Source organism: Petaurus breviceps, unplaced genomic scaffold (genome assembly GCF_028583685.1).
Source record: "Petaurus breviceps papuanus isolate PSGF00001 unplaced genomic scaffold, PetGlider_PUasm1.0 91041, whole genome shotgun sequence".
In the NCBI taxonomy this organism is placed as follows: Eukaryota; Metazoa; Chordata; class Mammalia; order Diprotodontia; family Petauridae; genus Petaurus; species Petaurus breviceps.
The window spans coordinates 13,577,573-13,601,587 of NW_027187400.1; the positions used below are offsets into that span (position 1 = coordinate 13,577,573).

The 24,015-nt window shown below is 46.5% G+C and overlaps 2 protein-coding genes across 2 annotated transcripts; one reads left to right on the forward strand and one right to left on the reverse strand.

Moving 5' to 3' along the window:
• On the forward strand, positions 1 to 23,676 carry PLA2G2C (phospholipase A2 group IIC). The gene is made up of 5 exons (XM_069079611.1): positions 1 to 572; positions 16,118 to 16,297; positions 18,353 to 18,497; positions 19,590 to 19,699; positions 22,842 to 23,676. Exons 2-5 carry the CDS (start codon positions 16,264 to 16,266, stop codon positions 22,994 to 22,996), a joined length of 444 nt encoding a protein of 147 aa, XP_068935712.1. The 5' UTR covers positions 1 to 572; positions 16,118 to 16,263; the 3' UTR covers positions 22,997 to 23,676.
• UBXN10 (UBX domain protein 10) lies at positions 570 to 9,555 on the reverse strand. The gene is made up of 2 exons (XM_069079610.1): positions 9,443 to 9,555; positions 570 to 2,669 (listed from the first exon to the last, which is right to left on the reverse strand). Exon 2 carries the CDS (start codon positions 2,652 to 2,654, stop codon positions 1,800 to 1,802), a length of 855 nt encoding a protein of 284 aa, XP_068935711.1. The 5' UTR covers positions 2,655 to 2,669; positions 9,443 to 9,555; the 3' UTR covers positions 570 to 1,799.
• Positions 23,677 to 24,015: the final 339 nt, after the last annotated feature.

Consider the following 24,015-nt stretch of genomic DNA (forward strand, 5'->3'; position numbering starts at 1 on the left):
GATGGGAACCTGATAGGTGGCTCTTCTCCAGCAGAAGGATGTGTCTGATCCCTTGGTAAGCCAAGAAAGGCCTGGTCTCTGGAAGCCAGAGCCGGGGGCTGCCAGCATTACTTAGGTCATGCCTCCCCAGTGAGATGTTAGAAGAGAAGGCCCAACTGTGTAGACCTGGACAAGGTCCATTAGGCTCAAGCCCACATTTCCATCTGATAGAGCAGCTCACCGGGCCAGGGCCAGGCTAAGAACTGTCTCTCACATTAAGTAAGCTGGAACTGTCCTGCAAACCCTTTGGAAATAGCTTGTTCTGGTACAGACTGCTACCCTGCAGTCCAGCTTTCAGAAGCAAAGTCCGAGCTTTACTTGGAGTGCGTGGGTGTGGCTAAGGAGAAGAAAAGTCATCTTCCGTATCAAACAGCTTTGCTAATTATAAGCCTCAATCACTTTGCTGGGAGTAAATTTTCAACTCCATCCCTTATCTGTGTGCAAAATGCATTACGTGCCAAGGTAGCAGCATCTGTGAGCTACTAGGCCTACTTGTGGCCAGGCCCCTGCCTCTTCAGCAGAGTCACATGCTGGTAAGTACTGAGGTTAACTGGGAAGGGAGGCAGAGGGGGAAGAAACTCCCTTTTCCTTGCTTTGGAGTGGCTGATCAAGTAGCTATCTCTGTGTGGGAACATGGCAGCTGGGACCTCTGCAGCTCTTCTCCCAACACATCCTCCCCAATGGAGGTTTGGCCATAAACAGGGTCCAAATAACTGGTAGGGTTTTATGGGAAGTTATAATACAAAAGGGCTTTGGCAAACTGTCTGTATTCATCACTTTGTTTGGGTAGTTATGAAAACAAGGCACCCTCCTCCAGTCTCAAATCCTGCTACTGAGTTGAGAGAGTGAATGCCCTTCTGCCCACCCATAAGTCTAGATACCAGTTTTTAGCACATGCACAATGGCTCAACATTCCCTTTCTTGTGGAAAGGAGAAAACTGAACAGAGCTGTTCCAAGAGGCATCCTGCTTAAGTGGAAATACTGGCCTGGTGAGACTGTGAAGGCTGGGAGTGAGCCCTACCTAGTGGGTCTGAGGCTATGACCACAAGAGAGGGAACCAGTTCAATCCCATTCCTTTGATATTAGGTACTGGGGGAAAGCAATGGGAATGAACAAGGAGGCACTGTGCTTCATGGCAAATGAACCTGCTAGCTTCTAAAATGAGCTCTGCCTCCAAAGAAGGGGTCCAAACCTGGGTATTCTCAAGGAAAAACCAGCTTGCTTTGGGTCTCAGGAGCCATTTTTAGGTATGAATACTTGGGATGCTAGGTCAAAGGAGAAGAGTTAGTCCTCTCTCTGATCACCTATCATAGTAAGTAAGATTTCCTTAGGCAATGCCCCAACCCAGCCTCCTAGGCCTAGTCTCAAATCCTCTGGAAAGGAAGAATTCCCAAAGCCAAATCCAGAAAGGCAAGGCAGGCTTTGAACTGGTACAATCCACTACAAAGACAGACCAGTACTCCTAAGAGGCCTGCCCCCCCCCACCTGGGGGGGGGACAGGGGAGCACAGGAGAGAAAAAGACCTGGGAGCAGCTGTTTCACAAACAGCTTTGTTAATTTGCCTGCTCACTTCTGAGATGGAGGGAAGACTCTGAAAGAATTGGAAAGAGGTCTTACAACACACTCAATTTATATACACATCTTACTACTTCAAAAGGAGGCTCTCTGGAGACGCAAGTGCTGAGAACCACAGGCCACTGCAGACCCATTTACTTCCTGGGACCTCCATAGCCTCGAGTCCACAGCACTCAGCAGGGCCTCAGGGCTGGCCCTCTCTCTCCTCCTGTAAGATGCCCAGCACAGACTTGTGAGGGATCCTGCACTCTTCCAGGGATTTACTGAGGTCAGAGAAGCTCCTCCTGGGGACCTCCATGGTCTCGATGCTACAGTGGTGATACGTCGTCAGGTTCTTCTGTTCCGCCACCGCAACCACCGTCTGGAGGTTGTCAGTTGGCCTGAAGTGGCGGACAAACCTTTGACCTGAAGGAGACCGGACAGCCAGGAGCAGCCTGGGCTCTCCATCTGATGGCTCCTCCAGGTTCCCAGGCCTGGACAAGCTGCGTTCTTTGGTTCTGCTGCAGGGCTTACCCTCCAGGGGAGGGGCAGGGACGCGCAAACACCCCTCCCTGGACTTTCCGCTGTGGGCCTCCTCCCTGCAAAGGGCCTTGAGCTCCTGCAAGCTGCCCAGTTTGAGAGTGCCGGCCTGTCTGGCCACCGTATCCACAGCCACCTCTTCCAAGTTCTTTCTGTTAATGGAAGGGAGCACCCGGTACTTGTTGAGAGAGGAGGAGGAGGGCCCTACAGGTACCTGCTGGAGGAGCTCAGGGATCTCATCGGGAGCCCCCTGAGTTGGGGGTTTGGGAGCAGAGCCCACTGGCCTCTGGCTGCCCGGCACCTCACAGGGAACTGCAGGAGCTGGGGAAGGCGGCTTGCGGTAAGAGGAGGCCTCTGAGCTATGAGAGTAGTTTAGATTTGTTCGTGTGCGTCCCTTGGCAGACTTGGGCCTTGTGACATGCATATTGACAGGGCTTGGCTGCCAAATGAAAGCTGCTTCTGGGTCCAGAGCAGGGCTGCATTCAGATGCGGCTATGTTCAGAGGTGCTTCCGTGGCCATTGCTTCTCAAGGCACCTGTGAAGCAGGACAAATAAGAAACAAGTCACAGGTGAGGCCTCCCAGGGTCCTGTGGGGGCAGAGTCTGGAGCAGGGGTGGGGAACTTGCAGCCTCAAGGCCACATGTGACCCTCTAGGTCCTCGAGTGTAGCCCTTTGACTAAATCCAGATTTCACAAAATCCGGTATCTCAGGGCCCAGTCCAATCCCCCCAGTATAAAGAGGAACCAGAGATCCATAAGGGAAAAGGGACCTGCCAAGATCACCCAGGAAGGAAGCAGCCGAGATCGACTTCAAATGCAAACCCTCCATCCCCAAATCCCGTGGCCTCTCCACACAGCCAGAGCAGTAGATTTGAGCCAGATGACCCATGTCTGAATCCCAGCTCTTCCCTTCTCTTGACCTCAGGTTCCTTCTCTGTAAGATGAGGAGACTGGCCCTAAATGATCACTCAGACCCTCTCCCAGCTTTAGAGTATCCTATGATTCTGGCCAGCTTCATTCACGTTCCAAGTCCCCCCCGGCATGGGGCCTCTTCATGGGCCCTGCTGGGTGAGGCTGCTGGCATTCTGGGGCTGGGAGGTTGTCCCTTCTGGCCTAGAGGATGGGAAGACCCACAACATCCCAATAACTGTCTCGAGAGCATTCCCAGCCACTGCACTAACACCTGTTGGGTTGCTGGTCAAGGAAGCAGGGCTCACTTCCTCTCCAATGGCTGAGGACAGTGAGGACAGTTTGAGTGCTCAGCTTTCTTTTCCCTCAGTAAATCTACGGAATACGTGCAGTGACCGGTCACTTGGAGCCCAGAACTCTGTTCAGCAGTTAGACAATGTGCCCATCCATTCCTCCTTCCTTCAGCCCCCTCCCTCAATCTCTCCTCTCTTATATTCTTTACTCTGTATCAATCCCCAAGTCCACCCACACTCCTACTCTTGCATTTTTCCTTCCCTCCTTCCTCCCTCTGCACCTTTTTCAGGTGGTTTTAACATCTCTGTGCCCCCATTGCTTCAGCATGTCCCAACTATCACCTTATACCCATGATGCCTCTCTCTGAGGAGTTTAAGAGGGCTTTCTAGGCAGGATGAGTAGCCCTCTTTTACCTGAAAGAGATATTGGTCAGTAGACCAGGGGAGTGCCTATAGGGAATTAAAAGTTTCGCTCTCAGCAGGTGAGGTCACTAACTAGTTTGCTATCACTGTGGGCAACCTGGCCAGCCCAAGAATTACCAAGAATTACTTCTTACCCCTGTGTCTTTATGCTTTCCCTTTAAAATTGGGGGGGGGAGGGGAGAGACTAGATGGCATCTGATATTTCGTTCCAAGTTCCTGTCTCATTCTAACCTTCAGTGATTCTGATTTCTATCAGCACCTGGATCTCCCCTTTATTTCCACGACCATGGGTCAGGCCCCAGTTATCTTGACTGGGCAGCATCACCCCAGCCCTGTTACCTCCCAGATCCCTCAGAGCTTCTCCTGACTGCCCTTGTGGCCTACTCCCCCACCCCTACCCAGAAGCCTAAGAATGGCTGAAACTTCCCTTGCTTTCCCTCACTCCCATTCAAAAGACTTTCCTCAAGAGCTCTGCCTCCCACCCCCAACATCACCACCAATAATAATTGACTTGTTTAAAGGTAAGATCTCAAACTCATACCACAGGCAGCCAAGTAGCAAAGTGCACAGAGTAAAACTGCATAAAATGCCCAATTAAAATCAGCAGAGTGGGTCTGAAGTCAAGACCTGAGCTCAAAATGGATCTGACACTAACTAGCTGTGTGACTCTGGGCAAGTCACTTAATCTCTGTTGCCTCAGTTTCCTAATCTGTAAAATGGGGATAATAATCACAGCACCTACCCACCCCAGGGTGGTTGTGAGGATCAAATGATATAAAGTGCTTATCAAAGAGCTATATAGACCTTAACTATCAGAATATAGCTATTTAAGGTTGGTTTACAAAGCACCTTGCTTATGACCACCCTGTGGTATATCTGAAGAGCTTAATCAATGCTTATTGACTGATTGAGGTTAAGGAAGTGCAAGGATTTCCTGAGGTCCCACAGCTAGTGTCAGAGCCAGGCTTTGGACCCTGGTGAGCGAGCAGAGAGCTCTTGGCAGTCCCCCTTGCTGTCTCACGATGTCTTTTTTCTCATACAATCCCCCAATGAGAAAGTCCTTCTGAGGTTGCTCATGCATGAATCCCCTCCTCCAAACCATCTGTGTGACTATTAAGTACCTAGGAAGGCAGCTCGTTCCACTTTGGAAATACCATTCCTTATGGGGAGCAGGAATCAACTCCCCTAACTTTCCTCTACTGCCCTGACCTCTGCTCTTGGGGGCCAAGAACAAGTCTTTTCCCAATTAAACATCTTCAGGTATTTGAAGACACAGATGATGATGGCCTCCCTAATCTCACTTCTTCCTAGTTCTTTTGGACAATCCCCTCACCACTCCCAAGTGTCGCTTTCTCCCAGTGCACTGTAGCCTGTCATTATTTTCCCTAAATGTGGCATCAACCCAGAGATAAACACAGTTCTTTAGACGTGTATGACCTGGGCAGCAGCCTGAGTGAGGAACAGAATCTGGTTCTGCCAACTTCCTTAAGCCACTGGCTAACGTTCCTGAGTATCTTGTCTCTGGGCTACCAAAGGACTGGGGTTTAAGCTGAAGCCTGTGTGTCAGTAATGTGCACCAAGCTCTACTGGAAAAGCTGCTCCCCACATCCAAAGGCTGTACTAGATGCCCCACTAAAAGTGCTCTCACACAGAACGGATTATGGACCCATCTTGGTCCACTTTAGATTGACAAAGAACTTTCCATATGTAGTACAATGGAAATGACCACACCTCAGCCAGGGGAAAAGGTCTGATAACAGTAACAGTAACATTTCTCTACATGTAATTTGGGGAAGGGTCACAACTCTCCGAGCTTCGGTTTCCTCATCTCTGAGATGAATAACACCAGGAAGTTGTGAAACTTATCATATAATACAAGTGGCTATCATCATGACCTCATTGGATTGTCACAGTTCTTGTAAGCAGAATATGGTAAGTATCATGATGCCTATTTTATAGATGAGGAAAGTGAGGCTCGGATCTCTGAAATGACTCAGCTAACTGAGCTTGCAAAACTGGCAAATGCCTGAGCCACAACTTGAACCCCATCTCCTACCTCCTAATCCAGAGGCTTCTTGTTCTTTTCTGAATTCTGGACAAGGCCACATTCTGATATAAAGGCTCCCTCCAGATTTATTCCCATATGCTCAGATGTACTCCCACCTTCACCTTTCCAGCCTTTCACATCCCACCTGACTCCAGGGGGCAAGAGAGCACCTCCATCGGCAATGCCCAGGATATGGATCAACCTGCTCTGCATCTCTCACATTTGTTAGCCTGATCACATAATTACCATATAATCCACCACAAGTGGTCTGGGGGTTTGGTTTGGTTTTTGCCTGTAACTTTTGGTTTGCCAAAGCATTCCCATCTGAGTTTCAAGAGCCCCACTCTGACTCAGCGTGGCTTTGGAAGGCCGGGGCTGTTGTGCAGCTGTGTTAAATTTAAGCTCTGTAACTGGGGAGGCTGACAGTTTTTGGTTTTCTGTCACGGCTATTAATTTGCTGCAGCTCCTGCTGGATGATCTGAGGCTCAGCTCAGAACTCCCACTCCTGCTGCACCGAGGTTTCACTGTCAAGGAGTTTGGTAACTTAGAAACCTCTTCGTTAATAACTTTGACAAGGAAAAGTCATGCATACCACATCTCTCCGCTGGAATATTTTTAACAGTGAGTTTTGAATATGTACGTGCCTGTACTTCCCATACCTTTTTGGCGTTCTGTAATTAGTTTTGTTCAGGGGGTGTCTTATTCAAGACACCCTGGTCATAAGATAACATGACAGAGGGCCCCCTCAGAGCCAAAGCCCCATTATGACTAAGCCTGAAGCCCACTCACAGTTATTTAGAGACTAACACCTCCTTCAGGTAAAGCAGCTTCATCTAACCTTCTTTCACAATCCCCTGCCGCCTTCTGCCTTCAGCGACCATCTGTTACTCGGAGGGAACACCAACTTTCCGTGGCATCCATCAGATTGGCAAGAGGTAGAAAACCAGGTGTTTCAGGATCCAAGCCAGGCATTTTTTGCACTCACACCTTGGCTCTCCAGGCCTCCGCTGCTGTTGGGTTTCTTTTTTTGTTTGGCTTTTTTTTTTTTTTCATTGCTTGGGCAAAGGAAGGCGTCTGCAGCCACTGTTTATTATTCCTGCCCAACTCATTTCACCACATCAAGGCCTGGCAGGCTTTCAACACCCTGCCATTCTCCAAGATCTAGGCGTGGGCATCCATCAAGCTGCCACCAAATCGGCAAGTGGCCTGTTTACTTAAACACCATAGCTGTACAATAGAGGCTCGCCAGCAATCACACACAAACACTGGTGACTGTTTCCAGGGAGTTATTAAAAGGGCAGTTCTTCTATGTACTTCTTGGGATTAAAGAGATATTCTGGAACAGATGGAGGAGGGAGAGATAGGATGAGGTTTTTTTAAAAAAAAATACCTTTCAAAAACCCCTTGTAGTTGGAAGGAACTTTTGCTGCCCTCTGCTCCAACGCTCTCCTTTTACAGATATGCCAAGAGACAGGAGGTGAAATGCCCAGTCCCACAGCTGAGAAGTGGCAAAGCCTGGTCCTTTAACTCCCAATCCAGTGCCCCTTCCACAACACCAAGCTGCTCCCCAAATTAATACCTTCCATCCAGTCCACTTCACCCAGGGTCAAGGCAGTAAAACATAAACATGGCCACACACTGTTGGCAGAGCTCTAAGTTGGACTCTAAATGTTCTGGATCAGCTCACAGGGAGATGGGCTGGAAGGCTCACAAGGTGACTATTGGGCAGAACCAACTGAGAAAAAGGCAGTTGGCCTGAGAACTCAAATACTGCATTCTCTTCCCAGTCTAATTTGTGACCTACTACCGCACTTTATGATGAGAGTATCTTGTCCTGTGGGAAACTGTCCGTTTTAAAAGCAATTCGGAGAAATGGGATCACTTCACCAAAAGGAGGACAGAAAAAGGGATTTGGGAAAATTCTTTCAGCAAAAGAGGAGGCTGAGGGGGTTGTTCAGCTAACACTGGCATACAAAAGGAAACCTCAATCTGCTGTCTTTGAGGAGTTGGCCCTGGAGAAAGGGGGCTTAAACAGCAGTAAGAGAGATGTAGGTCAGATAGAAGGGGGAACATAAATGCACAGAATGTTGGAGTGGGAAGGGAGCTTAAAACATAAAAGAGCTAGATACGAACAGAGATAATTGAATTCAACCCCCTCACTTTACAGAGGAAGAAAAAGAAGCCCAAGGGACTAGTTAAGTCAGTTAGGGAAACAGCTAAGAATAAGAACCAAGGTCAACACCCAGCCCAGGACTCTTTCCCAAGTACCTAGGTGCTTCCTCTGAACCTGAGAATTGTTCAACACGTCAGTAATCCTAAACTTTGGGGTGGCCCATTAACCATCCAAAAGCATCAGCTTCAATCTGAAAAGGAACTGGGAATGGTCTGATGAGATGCTTTGAAATCCCGGCTGAAGTCTGAAGCCTCACTCATCCTGACTGGCAAAAGCCCCGGATCCAAATCTGTCTGAGGACTAGATCCCAAACCCAAGCTGCACCACTTAGGACTTATGTGAGGTGGGGCAGCTCATCTCTTTCTCTAGGACTCAGTTTCCTCCTCTAAAAATAAGGGTGGGGGCTGAAGTAAGCTGCTTTCAGATTTGTCTAAACTTCATGTGAGGGGCAAGGGAAGCACCTGGTGTGTATTTAGCCTGGAAAAGAAGGGATTCAGAGAAGACAGGGTAGCTGCCTTCAAGCATTTAAAGAACTGTGATAGGAAGAGGAGTCTGAACGTGCAGAAAGACAGGAAAAACTTCCCAAGGCTCGGTGGCCTCAGGAGAGGGTGGGTTTCCCCTCTTCGGAAGAATTCAGGGGGGGAGTTTTTTGGGGGGGGGGGGGGACTCCTGGCTCCCAGGGACCCTTCCAGCTCTCCAGTTCTGTGACTGGCTGGTGCCTGGACCTTCAGAGCACAGAGAGACGGGGCAGGGTCTCCCACGCACAGCAAAGTCTGTCCCTTTCCTGAACCTACCTCGGATCGTAGAATATTTAGAATCGGAAGAGAACTTGAAGGGTTAATCCAAAGTCTCCTTTTACAAAGAAGGAAACTGAGGCCAGGAGAAAACTTTCATCTAAAAGGAAGCTGAAGCCTTGGAATAAAGAGGCCAAAATCCGCCACCAGCATGGAAATAAGACGGCTCAGACGTTAATCTGGGGGAGGGGGTCTGGACCTGTGATTTCATTAGTGTGGGGGCTCCCTTCGCCAATGCAGATCTACAACTCACCCTCACCTTACAACCTCAGAGAGTCGCCTGAGCTTCAGAGAGGTTTCTCGATCTGCCCACAGTCACACAGCTGGCGGGTTGCAGAGGCACAACTTGAACCCAGATCTCCCTGACTGTTCCACCCCACTGCCCTTCTCACGGTCAACAGGGACAGAACTATGTGTGAATTTTAAAGCGCTTTAATCCGAGGCCGTCCACACCAAGGGCTGCGGGGGTCTTTGCACGGCGGGGGATAGGTGTTGGGTGGGAAGCCTCAGTTTCCCCCTCTGGGAAATGGGCTCGCTAAGGCCTCCGAGGCGGAGCCGGGCCCAGTCGCCTGGTAGGGGGCGGGCCCGGGCCGGACGGGGTGGGGGAGCAGGGGGCCCCGTTTCCGAGGATCCCGGGGACCCCGGGGGTGGGGGCTGCGACGGCTCTCACCTCGCCCCAGCTCCATCCGCCGTCTCCGGCACCAACGCAGAGCTGCGTGTAAACAGCGCCCGTCCCCACGGCAACCGCCGCGTGGGTCATGTGCTTCCGGCTCGCACCGGAAACAGCTCGGCCCCCGCCCTCCTCCTCCGCACCTCCCACCTTCCCCCTCACAGCTGCGGAAATCAGTGAGAACGGGCGGCGCCGTGCTAGAGCGCCCCCTCCTGTCTCGCCCGTAGACGCCCGTGCTCTTCCCCACTCCAGCCCCGCCCCCGAAGGCCGACCACGATTTCTCTCTGAAGAAGAGCCTGTGGTCCCAGGGGCTTTCCACCGTCAGCTACCTTCTGCTTCTTTTCTCCCTCCCCTTTGGGAAATGTGTTTCTTTCCGGTTTTAGGACAACGGGCTCTTCTCCAAACTCTTACTGATATAAAATAATATAAATATATATAATATAAATAATATAAAACAATAAAAAAAATCTGCCCAGACCAACCATGGTGCCATGGCCAGCGCTCCTGTTTGGGGTCAAGGATTGATTTAAATTAAATCCCGGCTCTTCCACTTATAATCCAAGTACCTAAAGACAACTCCCTTGGCCGCCCCCCACCCCCTCAATTTTCCCATCTGAAACGGGAATGGCCGCAGTGACCTCTGAGGTCCCTTCTGGCTCTCCTTCTGTGATGGTACAGACAAGGCATGGTGGGAATCAGCCGTGTGCTCTACCCAAGCTACTTCTCTCTGGCCTCTAGCGGCCCATAGGCAGCTAGGCAGTCCAGTGGACATAGAGTCGGGAAGACCTGAGTTCAAATCCAGCCTCATGCTAGCTGTATGACTCTGGACAAGGCGCTTTACTTTTGCCTGCCTCATTTTCCTCATCTGTAAAATGGGGTCATAATAGCAGTTTTCTCCCAGGATGGTTGTGAGGATCCAGAGAGATCTTCAGAGCCCTCATTGGTGGAGTCAAAGGAATCCGGTCTGACTCTACCTTTGTGACACAAAGCAAGTGACTTAACCTCTCCCCGTCTCAGTCTCCTCATCTGAAAAATGGAGGGGTTTGACTAGATGCTATCAGTGGTCCCTTCTAGTCCTCAATCTATAATCCTAGGAATGCAAGGGCACACCTTAAAATGCTTGCTTTTATTCCTGTCCCCATTTATACATTTAGTTGGGTTAGAACGATCTTAAGCTTTCTAGCACCCGAATTCTGTGGGAACAGTCTGTGAGCCTCAGGATTCTGGGAGGCTCCTCTGGATGCAATAGAGGGCATGACAGTCTATTTGGGGAGGCAGTGCATGAAGTTAACTCAACAACGATGCAAGAAGACAGTGGAAGGAATATTATGGGAGAAGTTAAAAAAGGCATGGGAATAACTGCCGAAAGTGTTCCATGGGGGAGGGGGGAGACGGTCCAGGAGAACAGAAATGAAGAGTGATGGGTCCTGCTTAGGGTCCCTGGTGTTCACGATGTCCTTGGGCTGGGGACCTATGAAGACGTTAACCAGCAGAACAAAGCTGAGCCGAAGTTAGAGGGGAACCCACCTCCCTCAGAAACCGTCGTTCCCCCTCCCCCTCCCCCCCACTCCTAGGATTGTACATGGAGAACTGGGAGGGACCAGAGCTACCATCGGGTCTGACTCCTTTTTTCTCATGAGGAAACTGAGACTACATTTAAATAACTTGTTCAGCATCACAAAGGTATTTAGAATCAGGACCTGAACCAAGGTTGCCTGACTCTGTCTCCAGGAGTCTTCTCATTATCTTTCTCCCCAAACTTTCCCTTCTTGTCATAACTTCAGAGTCATCATCTCTCTCCTCTCCCTCACCCCTCATCTCTAGCCAGTTCTCCAGGTTTGATCACTTGTGTCTACAATGCATCTTGTGTCCATCCCTTTTCTGCAGTCACAGCCAACCCCATGGTTCAGGTGTTTCTCGATTCTCCCTGGACCATTGCAGTGGATTCCAAATGGGTCTCCCTGCCTCCATCCCCTTCCCTTCACAGGGGACTTCATAGGAAGAAATGAGAGATGATGCCTCTGGGAGCCTTCTGAAGAATTGATCACAGACATTGGATGTTGGAGCTTCAAACATGGAATAGAACACAGGATGTCAGAGCTGGGAGGGCCCTTAGAACACAGGGTGTCAGAGCTGGGAGGGCCTTAGAACCCAGGATATCAGTGTGACTGAATCCACTGAGACAGTGCCTGGCACTTTGTAGGTACTTAATAAATGCTTGTTAATCAGTTGATTGACTGATTGACATTAGAACAAAGCTGGAAGAAATCCTAGAATACATAACATCAGAGCTATAGCGACTTTGGAGATAAGAGGGATCATGGTGGGCTGGATCTGGATTCAGGAAGGCCTGGGTCCAAATCCCACCCCAGACACTGAGTACTTGTGTGATCTTGGACAACTTATTTAAGTGCTTTGTGCCTCTGTTTCCCTGTCTGTAAAAAGAGACTGGACTTGCTGGTTTATAAGGCCCTCCCTCTGATCCAATACTTCCATGTTGCAGAAGAGAAAACTGGGCCCAGGGGAATACAAATGACTTAACCAAGATCACACAGGAAATTATTTGGAAATATTGGGGTGATGCTCTGGAACTCCTCATAGGCTACCTCTCAGACAGAAATGGCTTCTTCATCCAAATTCTACTAACATGAGAATTTTGGAGTAATTTTCCAATTAAATCAACTTTCTGAGCTCTGTGTAGTTTCTTGGTTCGGGATACTTGAGGTATAGACTCCTGCTTATTTGGCATTTAGGAGGATCTTTCTGTTCCAACCTCCATCCTCCAGATGTATACACACTCGGAGAGTGGAGAAGCGAGAAGAGAGGGGACAGTACATCTCTCCCTGTGCAGCCAGGGTGACTTATCAGGTGCGTTAGCCAGAGAGTCAGTTTCCCTCTTTATCCTGACTCCCCTGTAGTAGATATATTTGAGGATTCTTACACTTGAAGCCCTAGTTGACTCTCAGTAAACACTGGTATAGAGGGATGAGCACTCACTCCTGTGTCAGGTGGTTGTCGCTGTTCAGCCATTTCCATCATGACCAACTCTTCATGACAGCCTTTGAGGTTTTCTTGGCAGAGATTCTGGAGTGGTTTGGCATTTCCTTCTCCAATTTATTTTACAGGTGTGGAAACTGAGGCAATCAGGGTGAAATGACTTGCCCAGAGTTACACAGCTAGTAAGTGTCTGAGATCAGATTTGAACTCAGGAAGATGAGTCTTCCCAACTTCAGGCATAGCGTTCTATGCACCGTGGCACCCCCTAGGTGCCCTTGTCAGAGGACCTAGGTTCAAATCCCACTTCTGATGTTTACTGACTATTCGACCTGGGGCAATTCATCCCTAAGGTTCACTCCCTGAACCTTAGTTTCCTTATTCAAAACATGGGGAGGGGGGTGGACTTGACAGTCTCTGAGGTCCCTTCAAAATATAGATCTATGATATATTAATGAGGATGAGGACAACAGCAATTAAGTAAAATAGAGTAGTGAACTTGAATCCACCTCTACCATTTGCTCACCTGTGTGGCATTAGACAACTTACAACCTTTCTGAGCCATAGAGTCCTCACCAACAAAGTAAAATGGTTGGACTCAGGTTCTTCCCAATTCTGAAATCCGATGTGATTTCTCTTCTAAGACTGATGACAGTAATGACCATGTTGACTGTAGTGGCAATCGTGGTTGTAGCGGTGGTGATGAAGTATACTGATAACCGTGGGGCTGGGCAGCGATGGTGGTAATAGTCATTAGAATGCTGATTGGTTTTATTGGTGGTGAATGGTGACAGGGACAGTTGGTGATGGGGATGGTATTGATGAGGACAGTAGCAACAAGGGTGGTGTTTAGAATGTTAGTGGTGAGCATCGTCATGGAGTGGAGATGGTGACAGCATTGACAGCCATAGTGTTGATATTAATGATGATGGTGAACGTGGTGGTAGTGAAGGGAAAGATGGTAATGGTGATGTCAATGGCACTCATGAGAATGTTGGTGATAACAGTCATAGCGATGTTGATAAAGATGTGATCCAGGTCATGATGGCGGGGATGGTGGTAAGGAGAGTTGAGAGTTCCATTGGGGGATCTGGATTAAAGCAAAAACGAATTCACTCAGCCCTAGGTTGGAACCCACAGCACCAATTCCATGGTAGCAGCTGCTGTTTAGTGGGAACATTTGTTCTTGATTTGACAGGCGACTTCTGTATCCAGCAATCGGCACCCAATTTCCTGAACCATCTGTCCTCATTCTCATTATAGAAATGTCTGAAATAAGTAATTACCTTTTCACCATTAGATGAACTGATGAGACCACTTGGGATAGTGGGCTGAGAAGGAAGGTCAAAGGCAGGAAGGCCTCATATATCCAACTTCTCTGGGGGAATGGTCTGATTCATGGGAGCCAATTTTCCAGGAATCTGGGGCTCATGTCTTTAAACTACCTAACATTTTTTTTTAACTTTCATTACCTCCATGGAAAGCTTTTCTCCAAGTATTATCTATTTTCGCACCTCCTTATACAGAGCATAAACAATCCTGGCCTAGACTTACATGTGAGTGGCCACCCCCAGGTAGAAATTGTAGGTTCTACAAGGAAATTCATGACAAGTTCCAAGCTATTGACTTTTGAAACACAATCATTCATAAACTCAGGGATGTGCTTATAATTAGAATAACAATATCAATCAACAAGCAATTCTTGAGGGGTATTCAGTGGCAGCTAATAGGGCAAGGAAGGGACATACAAAGATCCAAATAAAACAGTCCCTGCCCTCGAGGGGATTAGATCTAATGGAAAAGACCACACACACACACACACACACACACATACACACACACACACTGATCATCATCATCATCATCATCACCATAGCTAGCATTTACATAGTGCTTTAAGGCTGGCAATGCACTTTACAATATAAAGACAAAATGGTAATAATTATAACAACAGGTATTGTGTAGTCAAAGTTTCAGTTGTTTTTGTGACCCTGTTTGGGGTTTTCTTGGCAGGGATACTGAAATGATTCCTCATTTTCTTCTCCAGCTCATTTTACAGATGAGGAAACTGAGGCACACAGTTAAGTGACTTGCCCAGGGTCATAGAGCTCATAAGTGTCTGAGGTCAGATTGTAATAATAACATTAGTAATATTGCCTTGCATTTCTCTAGTAGCTTAGAGTTTACAAAGCACTTTCTTCACAACAACCCTGTGCACGTACTTGAAAACTGAAGCTCAGATGATCATGGGTTCAAATCCCAGCTCTGCCACTTACTTGATGTGTGACTTGGGGCAAGTTACTTCCCTTCCAAAGCCTCAATTCCTGAATCAGCAAAATGAGGACTCAGGACTTGCCAAAAAAAAAAAAGTCAGTTTGTGTGTGTGCGTGTGTGTGCACACGAGCATCCTGACTTGCTAAAGAGGTGCCTTGTTGACTGTAAAGTTCCATGCAAGGGTGAGCTCCCCGCTATTGTCATCTGCTAGGGGCTTCGACACAGGAAAATAGGTTTGTTGGAACACTTTGTAAAAGAAACAGCAAATGTACTCTGAGTGGCAGCTTCCCTTCTGAGGAAAATCTGCCTTCAGTGCCATCTCTCAGGCCCAGCCTGGTCCTCTCCTCCTAAACATTTTCTTTTAAGAAGTATCTCATGTCCTCTGATCCTGAGGAAACTCAGTGCACCTGGTCCAATTCAATTCAATTCAATTCAATTCAATTCAACAAGCATTTATTAAGGGGCAGGTCTCAGCTCACTCCTCTGTGAAATGAGGGGGTTGGACATTAGAGGATCTTTAAAAGACCTTCCAGCTCTAAATCCTATAACCACATTATCTGGGAAATGCTGCCCCAGAATGATAAGCCCAGTGCATTCCTCTGATGGGTCCTCTGACTACATCCTGCTCCCCAAATTGCCTTAATCAGGTTTAACAGGCTCCGTTACCTGACCCACCTGAAAAGTAGCTTCTGCTCAGGAAGAGTTGTGGACAGCCAACTTCTCTATTCTCCCCTGCCCCCTTCCAGATCTCCTCTCCTCCTCTGCACACAGATACCCATGAACCAGAGACCCTGGTGATTCCCAAGCTAACTGCCTTGCTTCTGACTCTTGTCCAAAGTGCTGAGTACAGCATGGGGTCTTCTGGATTGGGGGGAATCAAGGACGAACTAACTTGGAAATAAAATTGAGTATAATACCTTGTTATATTTTGCAGTTATATAAAACCTAAGTCATTAAAACCTGAAAATTAAAATCCTAGCCCCAGAGAGCATATCATACATGTGCAGAGAAATCAGTCCTGGGCAAAACATTTCCCCTTTTATGGAGCACAATTCCTTCACTTGTAAAATGAAAGGGTTGAACTAGGTGACATTTAAGGGCCTATCCAGTTCTAACATTTTATGTTTTAACATTTGATGTTCTAAAGTCCCTCCCAACTCTGATATTTTCTGTTCTAAGTCTTCTTTCAGCTCTGACATCCTGTTCTAAGACCTCTCTCAACTCTGACATTCTGTATTCTAAGGTCTCCCCTAGCTCTGATATTCTGTGTTCTAAAGCCCCTCTTCTAGCGTCCCTTCTTGATCTCACATTATGTAGTTCTATGAATAGTTTTGAAAGATTTCTCCATTTCTAAGTTCCATTTATTTACTAATCCTCCACACATATTTCTGCTTGTTCTGTTGACAGGACCTTTCTTCATTGTGACATGAATTAACAGATCCATTTCCCACCTGGCTGATACTTCACCCCCACCTGTTCTATCTGACTAGATCTACCACCCTTGAAGAAGAAGTGTGGCATTCTTCCCTTGATCCCATCTTTGCTGCTGGGTAATGAAGGTTATCTCCATCTTTGTGATTCTCCTCTGTAAGTTGCTAAATGCTCCAAAATAGCTTCAGTGTTTTGTCCTGTCTGTGTCTGCATCTGTGTTTATAAGCATAGGCTCTACTGGGAGGTAGGGAGATGGGGAGTGGGAAGGAAGAGAGAGAACCACAGTCACCAGGCGGAGAGTGGGGGGAAAATGGATAGAACACTCTTGTGCCTGAGTCCTTTAGAGACTGCAATTCCCAGACGGCTTGGACTGTCAGTGTTCCACATGATGAGGGCCAGGGTTCCATGAAAATATTTTGCTGCTAGCAATATTTCAGTTTTTTAAATGGAGGCAGCTAGATGATCCAGCAGATAATGGACTGGGTTTGGAATAAGAAAGACCTGAGTTCAGCTCTTGCCTTAAATACTTATTCAATGTGTGACAATGGGAAAGTCTCTCTATTACTTAGTTTCCTCCTTTGTGAAATGGAGGGGTTGGATTATATGGCCCTATCCCAACTCTGAAACCATGATGATATATACCAAAAATACTTGTGTACAACAGCACAAATCTGTATCAAGCTTGGCTTATTTTCCTCTCTTTCATTCCAAAATTTCCCAATCCCTCTTCTATCATGATATAGTAAAAAGAGAACTAGATCTGGATTGAGAAGAACAGGAGTTTGAATCTTCAAATGGACTTAGGATCTGTGTGACTTCAAATAGAACTTCCTCCCTCCCTGGGCCTCAATTGTCTCCTTCATAACAGGAGGGATTTGGACCAGATCTCTAAGATGCTTCCCAGCTCTAAAGTCCATGACCCTGACCTAGAGGATGGACCATACTCACCTCTCCCACTCATCTTCAACTAGCACTGACAAAATCCCTTAATATCTTTCTTGCCCCCAAGGTTGCTTGGTTTGCCAGTAGCTAGGGGAGTGGCCACATTCCCATGATGGTGCTAAGCTGGTTTCTCCATGCTTGGGAGGGGCTGAGGCTGCCAGACTTGCCATGCTGGGGACCTGCAGAGGTCCTGGGGTATTGCTATTAATACCGGTGTCATTGTTATCAGTAGCAATAACTGAGAAAGAGGTGACTTTTCTCCTCTCAAATTTCATTTTCCCTTGGAAAATATTCCTCTTTATTTAGACTCCTGCAGACTCCTGGTCATATGTAATTAAAAGAGAAACATCTGGTTTTCTCATTAAAGAAAGAACACATCATTCTTTCCTCAGCTCACAGCCCCAACAGATAACATTTGGACAGCAACACTGGAGATTTCCAGAGAACTTTTGCCTCCATGAACTCCTTGGAGCCTTGTGGGGCAGGGCAGAGATTACTGACTCTATTTTGCACAAGAGGAAACCCAAGCAGGAGAAGTGACTTGCCCATAGTTAGTGAATAGCACTTTCCAATGTGTGTTAGTACTGTCTTTTAAATTTGGGAAGCAATACACAATTCTCAAGAAAGTGATTATCAAAGACTTTCTCTCTTAAAAAGTCATGCACACACACGTATATGTTCTCGTATGTGTTTGTCTGTGTGTGTGCCTTCTAACTGACTTTGCTGTTCATATTTAAGAGTCTGGAGACCCTGATCCCAATACCACTTTTTGGTTCTAGCCACTACCTAGCTAGATGACCTTGGTTAAGTCCCTTTCATTCACCACCTAACATTCTCTTTCCTACGGTCCCTTTCACCTCTAACATTCTGTGTTCTAAGGTTCTGCTCTAGCCCTGACTTTTTAATGATCTAAGATCTTTTTCAGCTCTGACATTCTTTTCTAAGGTCCCTCCTAACTCTCGTATTCTCTGTTCTAAGGTCCCTTTCCAGCTCTGACATTCTCTATTTTAAGGTCCCTTTAGCTCTAGTATTCTATGTTCCAAGGTTCCTTCCAGTTCTGATATTTTCTGTTCTAAGTAAGGCTCCTTTCAGATCTAACCCTCTGGGTTCTAAAGTCCTTTCCTGGTTCTAGATTCTGGGATTGTGAATACCTTGATAGGGGCCAGGTTTCTTGCCTTGTGATTTCTCAGTGGTATATTGCCCTGGAAACTTCATCCATGCTGGGCTTCTCCCCATGAGCACCCGGGTTGCCCATTTTCTCTTCGGCAGTGCCCATGATGACCCGCAGCAGCTTCTGGCAGTTTGGAAGGATGATCAAGCTCATGACTGGGAGGAGTGCCTTGTTCTCTTACTATGGCTACGGCTGTTACTGTGGCCTGGGGGGCAGAGGAAATGCAGTGGATGACACTGACAGGTACCTATAGACCAGCCATAGTCTGTAGCCTTCTATGGGGACTTTGCTTAAGCACAAAGGGAGAGGAAACCAGATGCTATCTAAATGTCTTTTCAGAACAGATCAATGAATTGGGCATGAACCTTTCAAAAAAATTAAAAAAAGCAACAAATTTAAACCCCCCCCCCAATTAAATATCCAAGGTAGAAATTCTGGAAATCAAAGAAAAGATTAATAAAGTGGAATTTTTAAAAATCTACCATTTAATTGGTAAATAAAATTAGGATCTATTTTTTTTTTAATTTTTAAATGCTTTTTCTAAATGCTGAGTGTTGAGGCTGGCTTGTTGCCAGCACATTCCTTGCAAGATGTGGCCAACTTTGAAGGCCTGGAATGTTTTTAGACCCATCTACCAAGAACTGAGAGGACCTCCTGAATAACTGCCAGAGCCATAATAACCCACAGTTAATTAATAAACATTTATTGAGCACCTGCTGTGTGCCAAGCACATCACTTGCTCAGCTCAGAGTTCTTCCACATCCTCCACATCCATGCCCTAAGAGCCTTCTTAGCTGTGATGTTCAGGGATCATAAAAGGCTAAACTCTATTGATTCCCATTCTGCAAACGTCCATGAAAAGACCAGCAGGATGAATTAGGGGAGGATGTGGACAGTGTTTTTCTTCACATCTTGTATCTTAGCATAAAATCCAAGATTTTTAATCTCTCCTGCATCACATTTCTAAATTTACTCTCCTGGCCCTAGCTTCCTCTGGGGAGAGTGTCAGGAGGGATGCAACAGGTTGGTCTCTGGCAAAAAGAACAGAGTGATAATAAGCAATATTCCCATGGTGCTTTGTGGTCACAATGTGCTTTGTATTATCTCATTTCATCCTCATAACAGGAGGTGTTACCCAGGTTTCATTATCCTCGATGAGGACGTGCAAATCCCAGAGAGGTTTTCTGACTCCAAATTTAGGTTCAAAGCCCTTTCAGTGTCTAACCTTTCCCTGAGAGCTTCACCCTTCCCGTTTCAAGTCTTTCACCTTCTTCACTGTGGCCGTTTAGGCCAAGAGCATGCTCTTTCTCTTGCCTATCTCAACTCCAACTCCAGGTGCTGTCAGAACCATGACTGCTGCTATGCTGAGCTGAAGACCTGCTGTGGCTGTCAGCCAATGTTTAGCACCTACCAATTCCACATCGTCAACGGAAGTGTGATATGCCGTGAGTAGACACCATTCGGTTAGGGGGGAGTCACTCGGCTCTCTCCTATAAGGGTTTCTTAGAACATAGAATGTCAGAGCTAGGTGAATGTCAGAGCTGGGAGGGCCCTTAGAACATAGAATGTCAGAGCTGGAAGGGCTCTTAGAACACAGAATATCAAGACTGGAAGGACCCTTAGAAAATAGAATGCTTGAGGCAGAAGGGACCTTAGAATATAGGATGACAGAATTGGAAAGGCCCTTAGAATACAGAATACACACACACACACACACACACACACACACACACACACCGAATCAAAAGGAATATTACAAAATTATAAAGAACAAGTAAGAACATGAGCAGTCACTCCCACCCTGCCCCTTTGAAGGTACAAGGTTTACATTGTAAAAATTCTGACTTTTTAAATGCATTGTTCAGTTATGCTGATTTTTTTTCTCTTCTTTGTGTTTTTGTCATTAAAAAATTACTTTTTATATGTTCATTGGGAGCAGGAGAGAGGGAACTTTGGGCATAGGGAAACTCTGATGATATAAAAAGAAAAACAAAATACATCGGTAAAAACTAAAAGAACATAGGCAGTCAAAGTGAGAAGGGAGCCTGGAGCATCCAAAGACAGAGCTAGAAGATAACTCAGGGCACATAACATCAATGAAAGAAGGGCCCTCAGAATGTAGAGCTGGGAGGGATGAGAAGAGGCTTTAAAGATCACCTAATCTACTCCCTTCATTTTATACAAAAGAAACTAAGTGTCAGAGAGGGAACTGACCTGCCTGTGGTCATACAATGAGCTAGTGGCAGTCAGGACTTGAACCCAGGACTCCCACTCCACAGCCATTTGTCCTCTCCCCTCCTGGCTACCCAAATTCACCCTCTTGGGATCTGGTTCACTGACTCCACAGGCTTTCCAAAACATTGATCCCCTTATAGCTCTCTAGTCTCCATCAGGGGTGAAGTATTTTCCTCAAAGAGCAGCTCTGCTAGTCCTTGAAATCCTATACCCTGGCCCAGCTGCCAACATCCCTTTGGTCCAGTTTTATCCTGCCCCTGGTTGCTTAGCAACCAGCAGAGCCCAGGAATACAGCAGAGGGGAATGAGAAAAACAGTTCCTAGTCTGTCCACATTTCTAAATGTCATTGGACAATCCATGTAAGTAAAGGACCATAACCTGCTTCCCAAAGCCAGTCTCCATGATGAGGGCTGCATCATGGGATGGAGGAGAAAGTATTATCTCTCAGTATGTGGGTGTTTTATATAACTGCTGATAGCTCATAGATTTTTAGTGCTGGAGGGAACCTTCGTATGTAGAATGTTAGAAAATAGAATATTAACTCTAGAAGGGACCCTAGATCAACACACTCATTTAACAGGTGAGGAAACAGAGCTCTAGAGTGAAATACTACAGAATAGTCGAGGAAAATGAGAAGTGAGGAGAGGTCATCAGATTTAGGCAATCAAACCAACCTTGACCTTAAACAACTGAGTCCCAGAGAGAAGTGGCATGCTGGATGTTACCTGGGCAGCAGGGGCAGCCTCTAATCCCAGGTTCCTGGAATACTAATCTCTAATACTGCACAGTCTTCATCTTGCTTAGTAGCCAAGGAGTAGGAGTGGGCAAGGATGTCACAATGACTTTTGTTAAAAGAGCTGTTTCCTGAAATTTAACAAATTCCATGAAATAAACACTTAACTAAGCACCTGCTGTTTGTAGAACACTGTGACAGGCATTGGGGGTGGTACAAAGTTTAGATAAAGCCTGAGCCCCAGCTGCCTGTTGCTGACAGCTCCCACTTGGACAGTTCCATGGGGTTTATAAAACTTTTCTCACCCCAATCTTATGTGGCAGGCAGTACAACGTACCCATTTTATGGATGAGGATACTGAACCTCAGTGACTTACCCAAGTTCACATAGCTAGTAGAAGGCAAAACTGGTTTTTGAGTCCGAGTCGCCACACTTGACACACACCTTTTTACAACAAGCAGAACTGGGGTGGGGCAGGGTGGGGGACCAAGCTGGGATAATTTTTCAGATCATCTAAGGTCCTGGCCCTGGCCCCAGCCAAGCTTTTAATGATAATAACTTACCAGCTGAGTACCCAGTTTGTTGGAGATGCTCAGTACGTGGGAGAGTGAAGCAGAAAGATTCCTTATAACAACAGTTGACTTGTCCAGGGCACTGTTTGGTTAGCAAAAGGCTGTAAGGCAGTTACTTTATCTGACCTTCACAGCTGTCCAGAAAGGCAAGTCCTGTAGCTATTATCCTCCCCATTCTGCAGATAAAAAAACTGAGACTCAGAGAGGCTGTCACTTTGAGTATGGATCTCTCCTAATTCTAGGTCTAGTATTCTTACAGCTCTGTTGCATTATCTCCTATGCTGTTGATATGAGTATGTGTATGTACATATACTTATATATGTATACATATAATGTGTGTTTATGTATATATTACATATATGTATATATTATATATCCTATGACACCCCCAATACAATGATACATAATTACCCATAAAAACAAAGCACTTAGCTCCCCCAAAAGCCTTACCAGACTCCTCCTCTCTGATGAAATATCACACTAGTAGTAGAAAGTGTCCAAAACACAAGCTCCAAGGTGGGGGAAGGGAATAAGTATTTTTATATAGCATTTGCTATGTGCCAGGCACTGTTCTAACCACTTTTACAAATATGATCCCATTTGAGATGGAAGACTTACCTACCCCAGAGGAAGGGAAGTCCTGGGCTTAGGAGGCAGCTGCTGTCTCAGAATTACAGAATCTCAGAGATGAGAAGGGTCTTTCTTTCAAGGGTCATTTAGTCCTACCCATACATGATTAAAAATCCTCTCTCTGTATATTTGGCAAAGGTCGGGGTAAAAGCTTGGGGGAGAAACAAAGAGAAAGACTACAATCCTCCACCTTCAGCACTTTCAGTGTTTCCCTTTCCCATCTGTAAAATGGGCAGACAATTTCAACATCTACTTCCTAGGATTGTTGTGGAAGGGCCAGGGAGGGAGGTGTTCTGTCAGCTTTAAAATACTATTGAAATGGGAGCCATCATGGTTATCCTTATGTAGAGCCTGGGTGGGATGCAGACATCACATCAGTCCAACCTCACCTTTTTGGTATTTTCTCTCCCCTCATAGATGGTGGCAGGAGCAGTGGGAGCCTCTGTGGGTCACTAACCTGTGAGTGTGACAAGAGATCTGTTCACTGCTTCAAAAAGAGCCTTCCCACCTATAAGAAGAATTATCAGTTCTATAGTCAATCCCGGTGTGGTATGAACAAGGTCACATGCTAAGAAGGAGGCCAGGACACAGTGCTTCCCCACAACCACAAACCAGAGATTCCCCCTTCTCTTAAAACTCTGCACAAGACTCACCTCCAGGAAAACTTCCCAGATTAAGCTCAGCACACTTGGATCCATAGACCCACCGATTGTTAGAGCTTTGAACATGGACATGGAATGTTAGAGCTAGAAGGGCCCATAGAACATAGAATGTCAGAGCTAAGACTTCGGACTATAGAATTTCAGAGGTTGGAGGGACCTTAGAGGACAGAATATGAAAATAGAAAAGGACGTTAGAACATAGAATGTCAGAGGTAAAATGGACCTTATTGATCACCTCATGTTGCAGGAGGATTTATGGCACTCGTGGGTCAGAGCCCCATTGTAACCACAGGTCACGAGTTCCCTCTGGTGCATTTACTTTTGCCAGACAGAGGACACCTTGATAAAAAGAAAAAAAAAACACTGACAAAGAGTATTGCAAATAAAGTGAAAAGAAAACATCCTCAAAACACAAACAAGTTCACTCCCCGCCACCTACAAATCACCAGCGGTACTGGTGGGGTGGGCACAGGTGCAGAGAGCACATTAGACCAGGGAATGCACATTCATGGAAGGCACTCTCATAAGGACATGCGGCTGGGATGGTTTGCACCTGCAGTGTTGCAGAACTGCTACAGTCCCCTGGTGATGTGATCAAACTGAGTGTCAAATCCCTTTTCTCAATCTCCACATTTCTGCTGGGTATTGCATCGATTGCTACTTTCTGTTGGATTATCTCTGCTGGGTATCTCCACTGGTCTCTTAGCTGCTGAGCTGTTCTCTGATGCTATGTGCTGGGCCTTGATATTGAATCTCTTCAGGAACATCTGTTGACATTTACAGAGGTGCTATGACTAGAAAACCTCTTACTTTCAGGAAAACTTACAGCTTTCTAAAGTATAATTTGAAGGTTATGAACCATCAGATCCATGTAAGCAGCCAACAAAAGTCAGCAGCATGCCCCAGATTAAATTTATTCTTTTGATTTT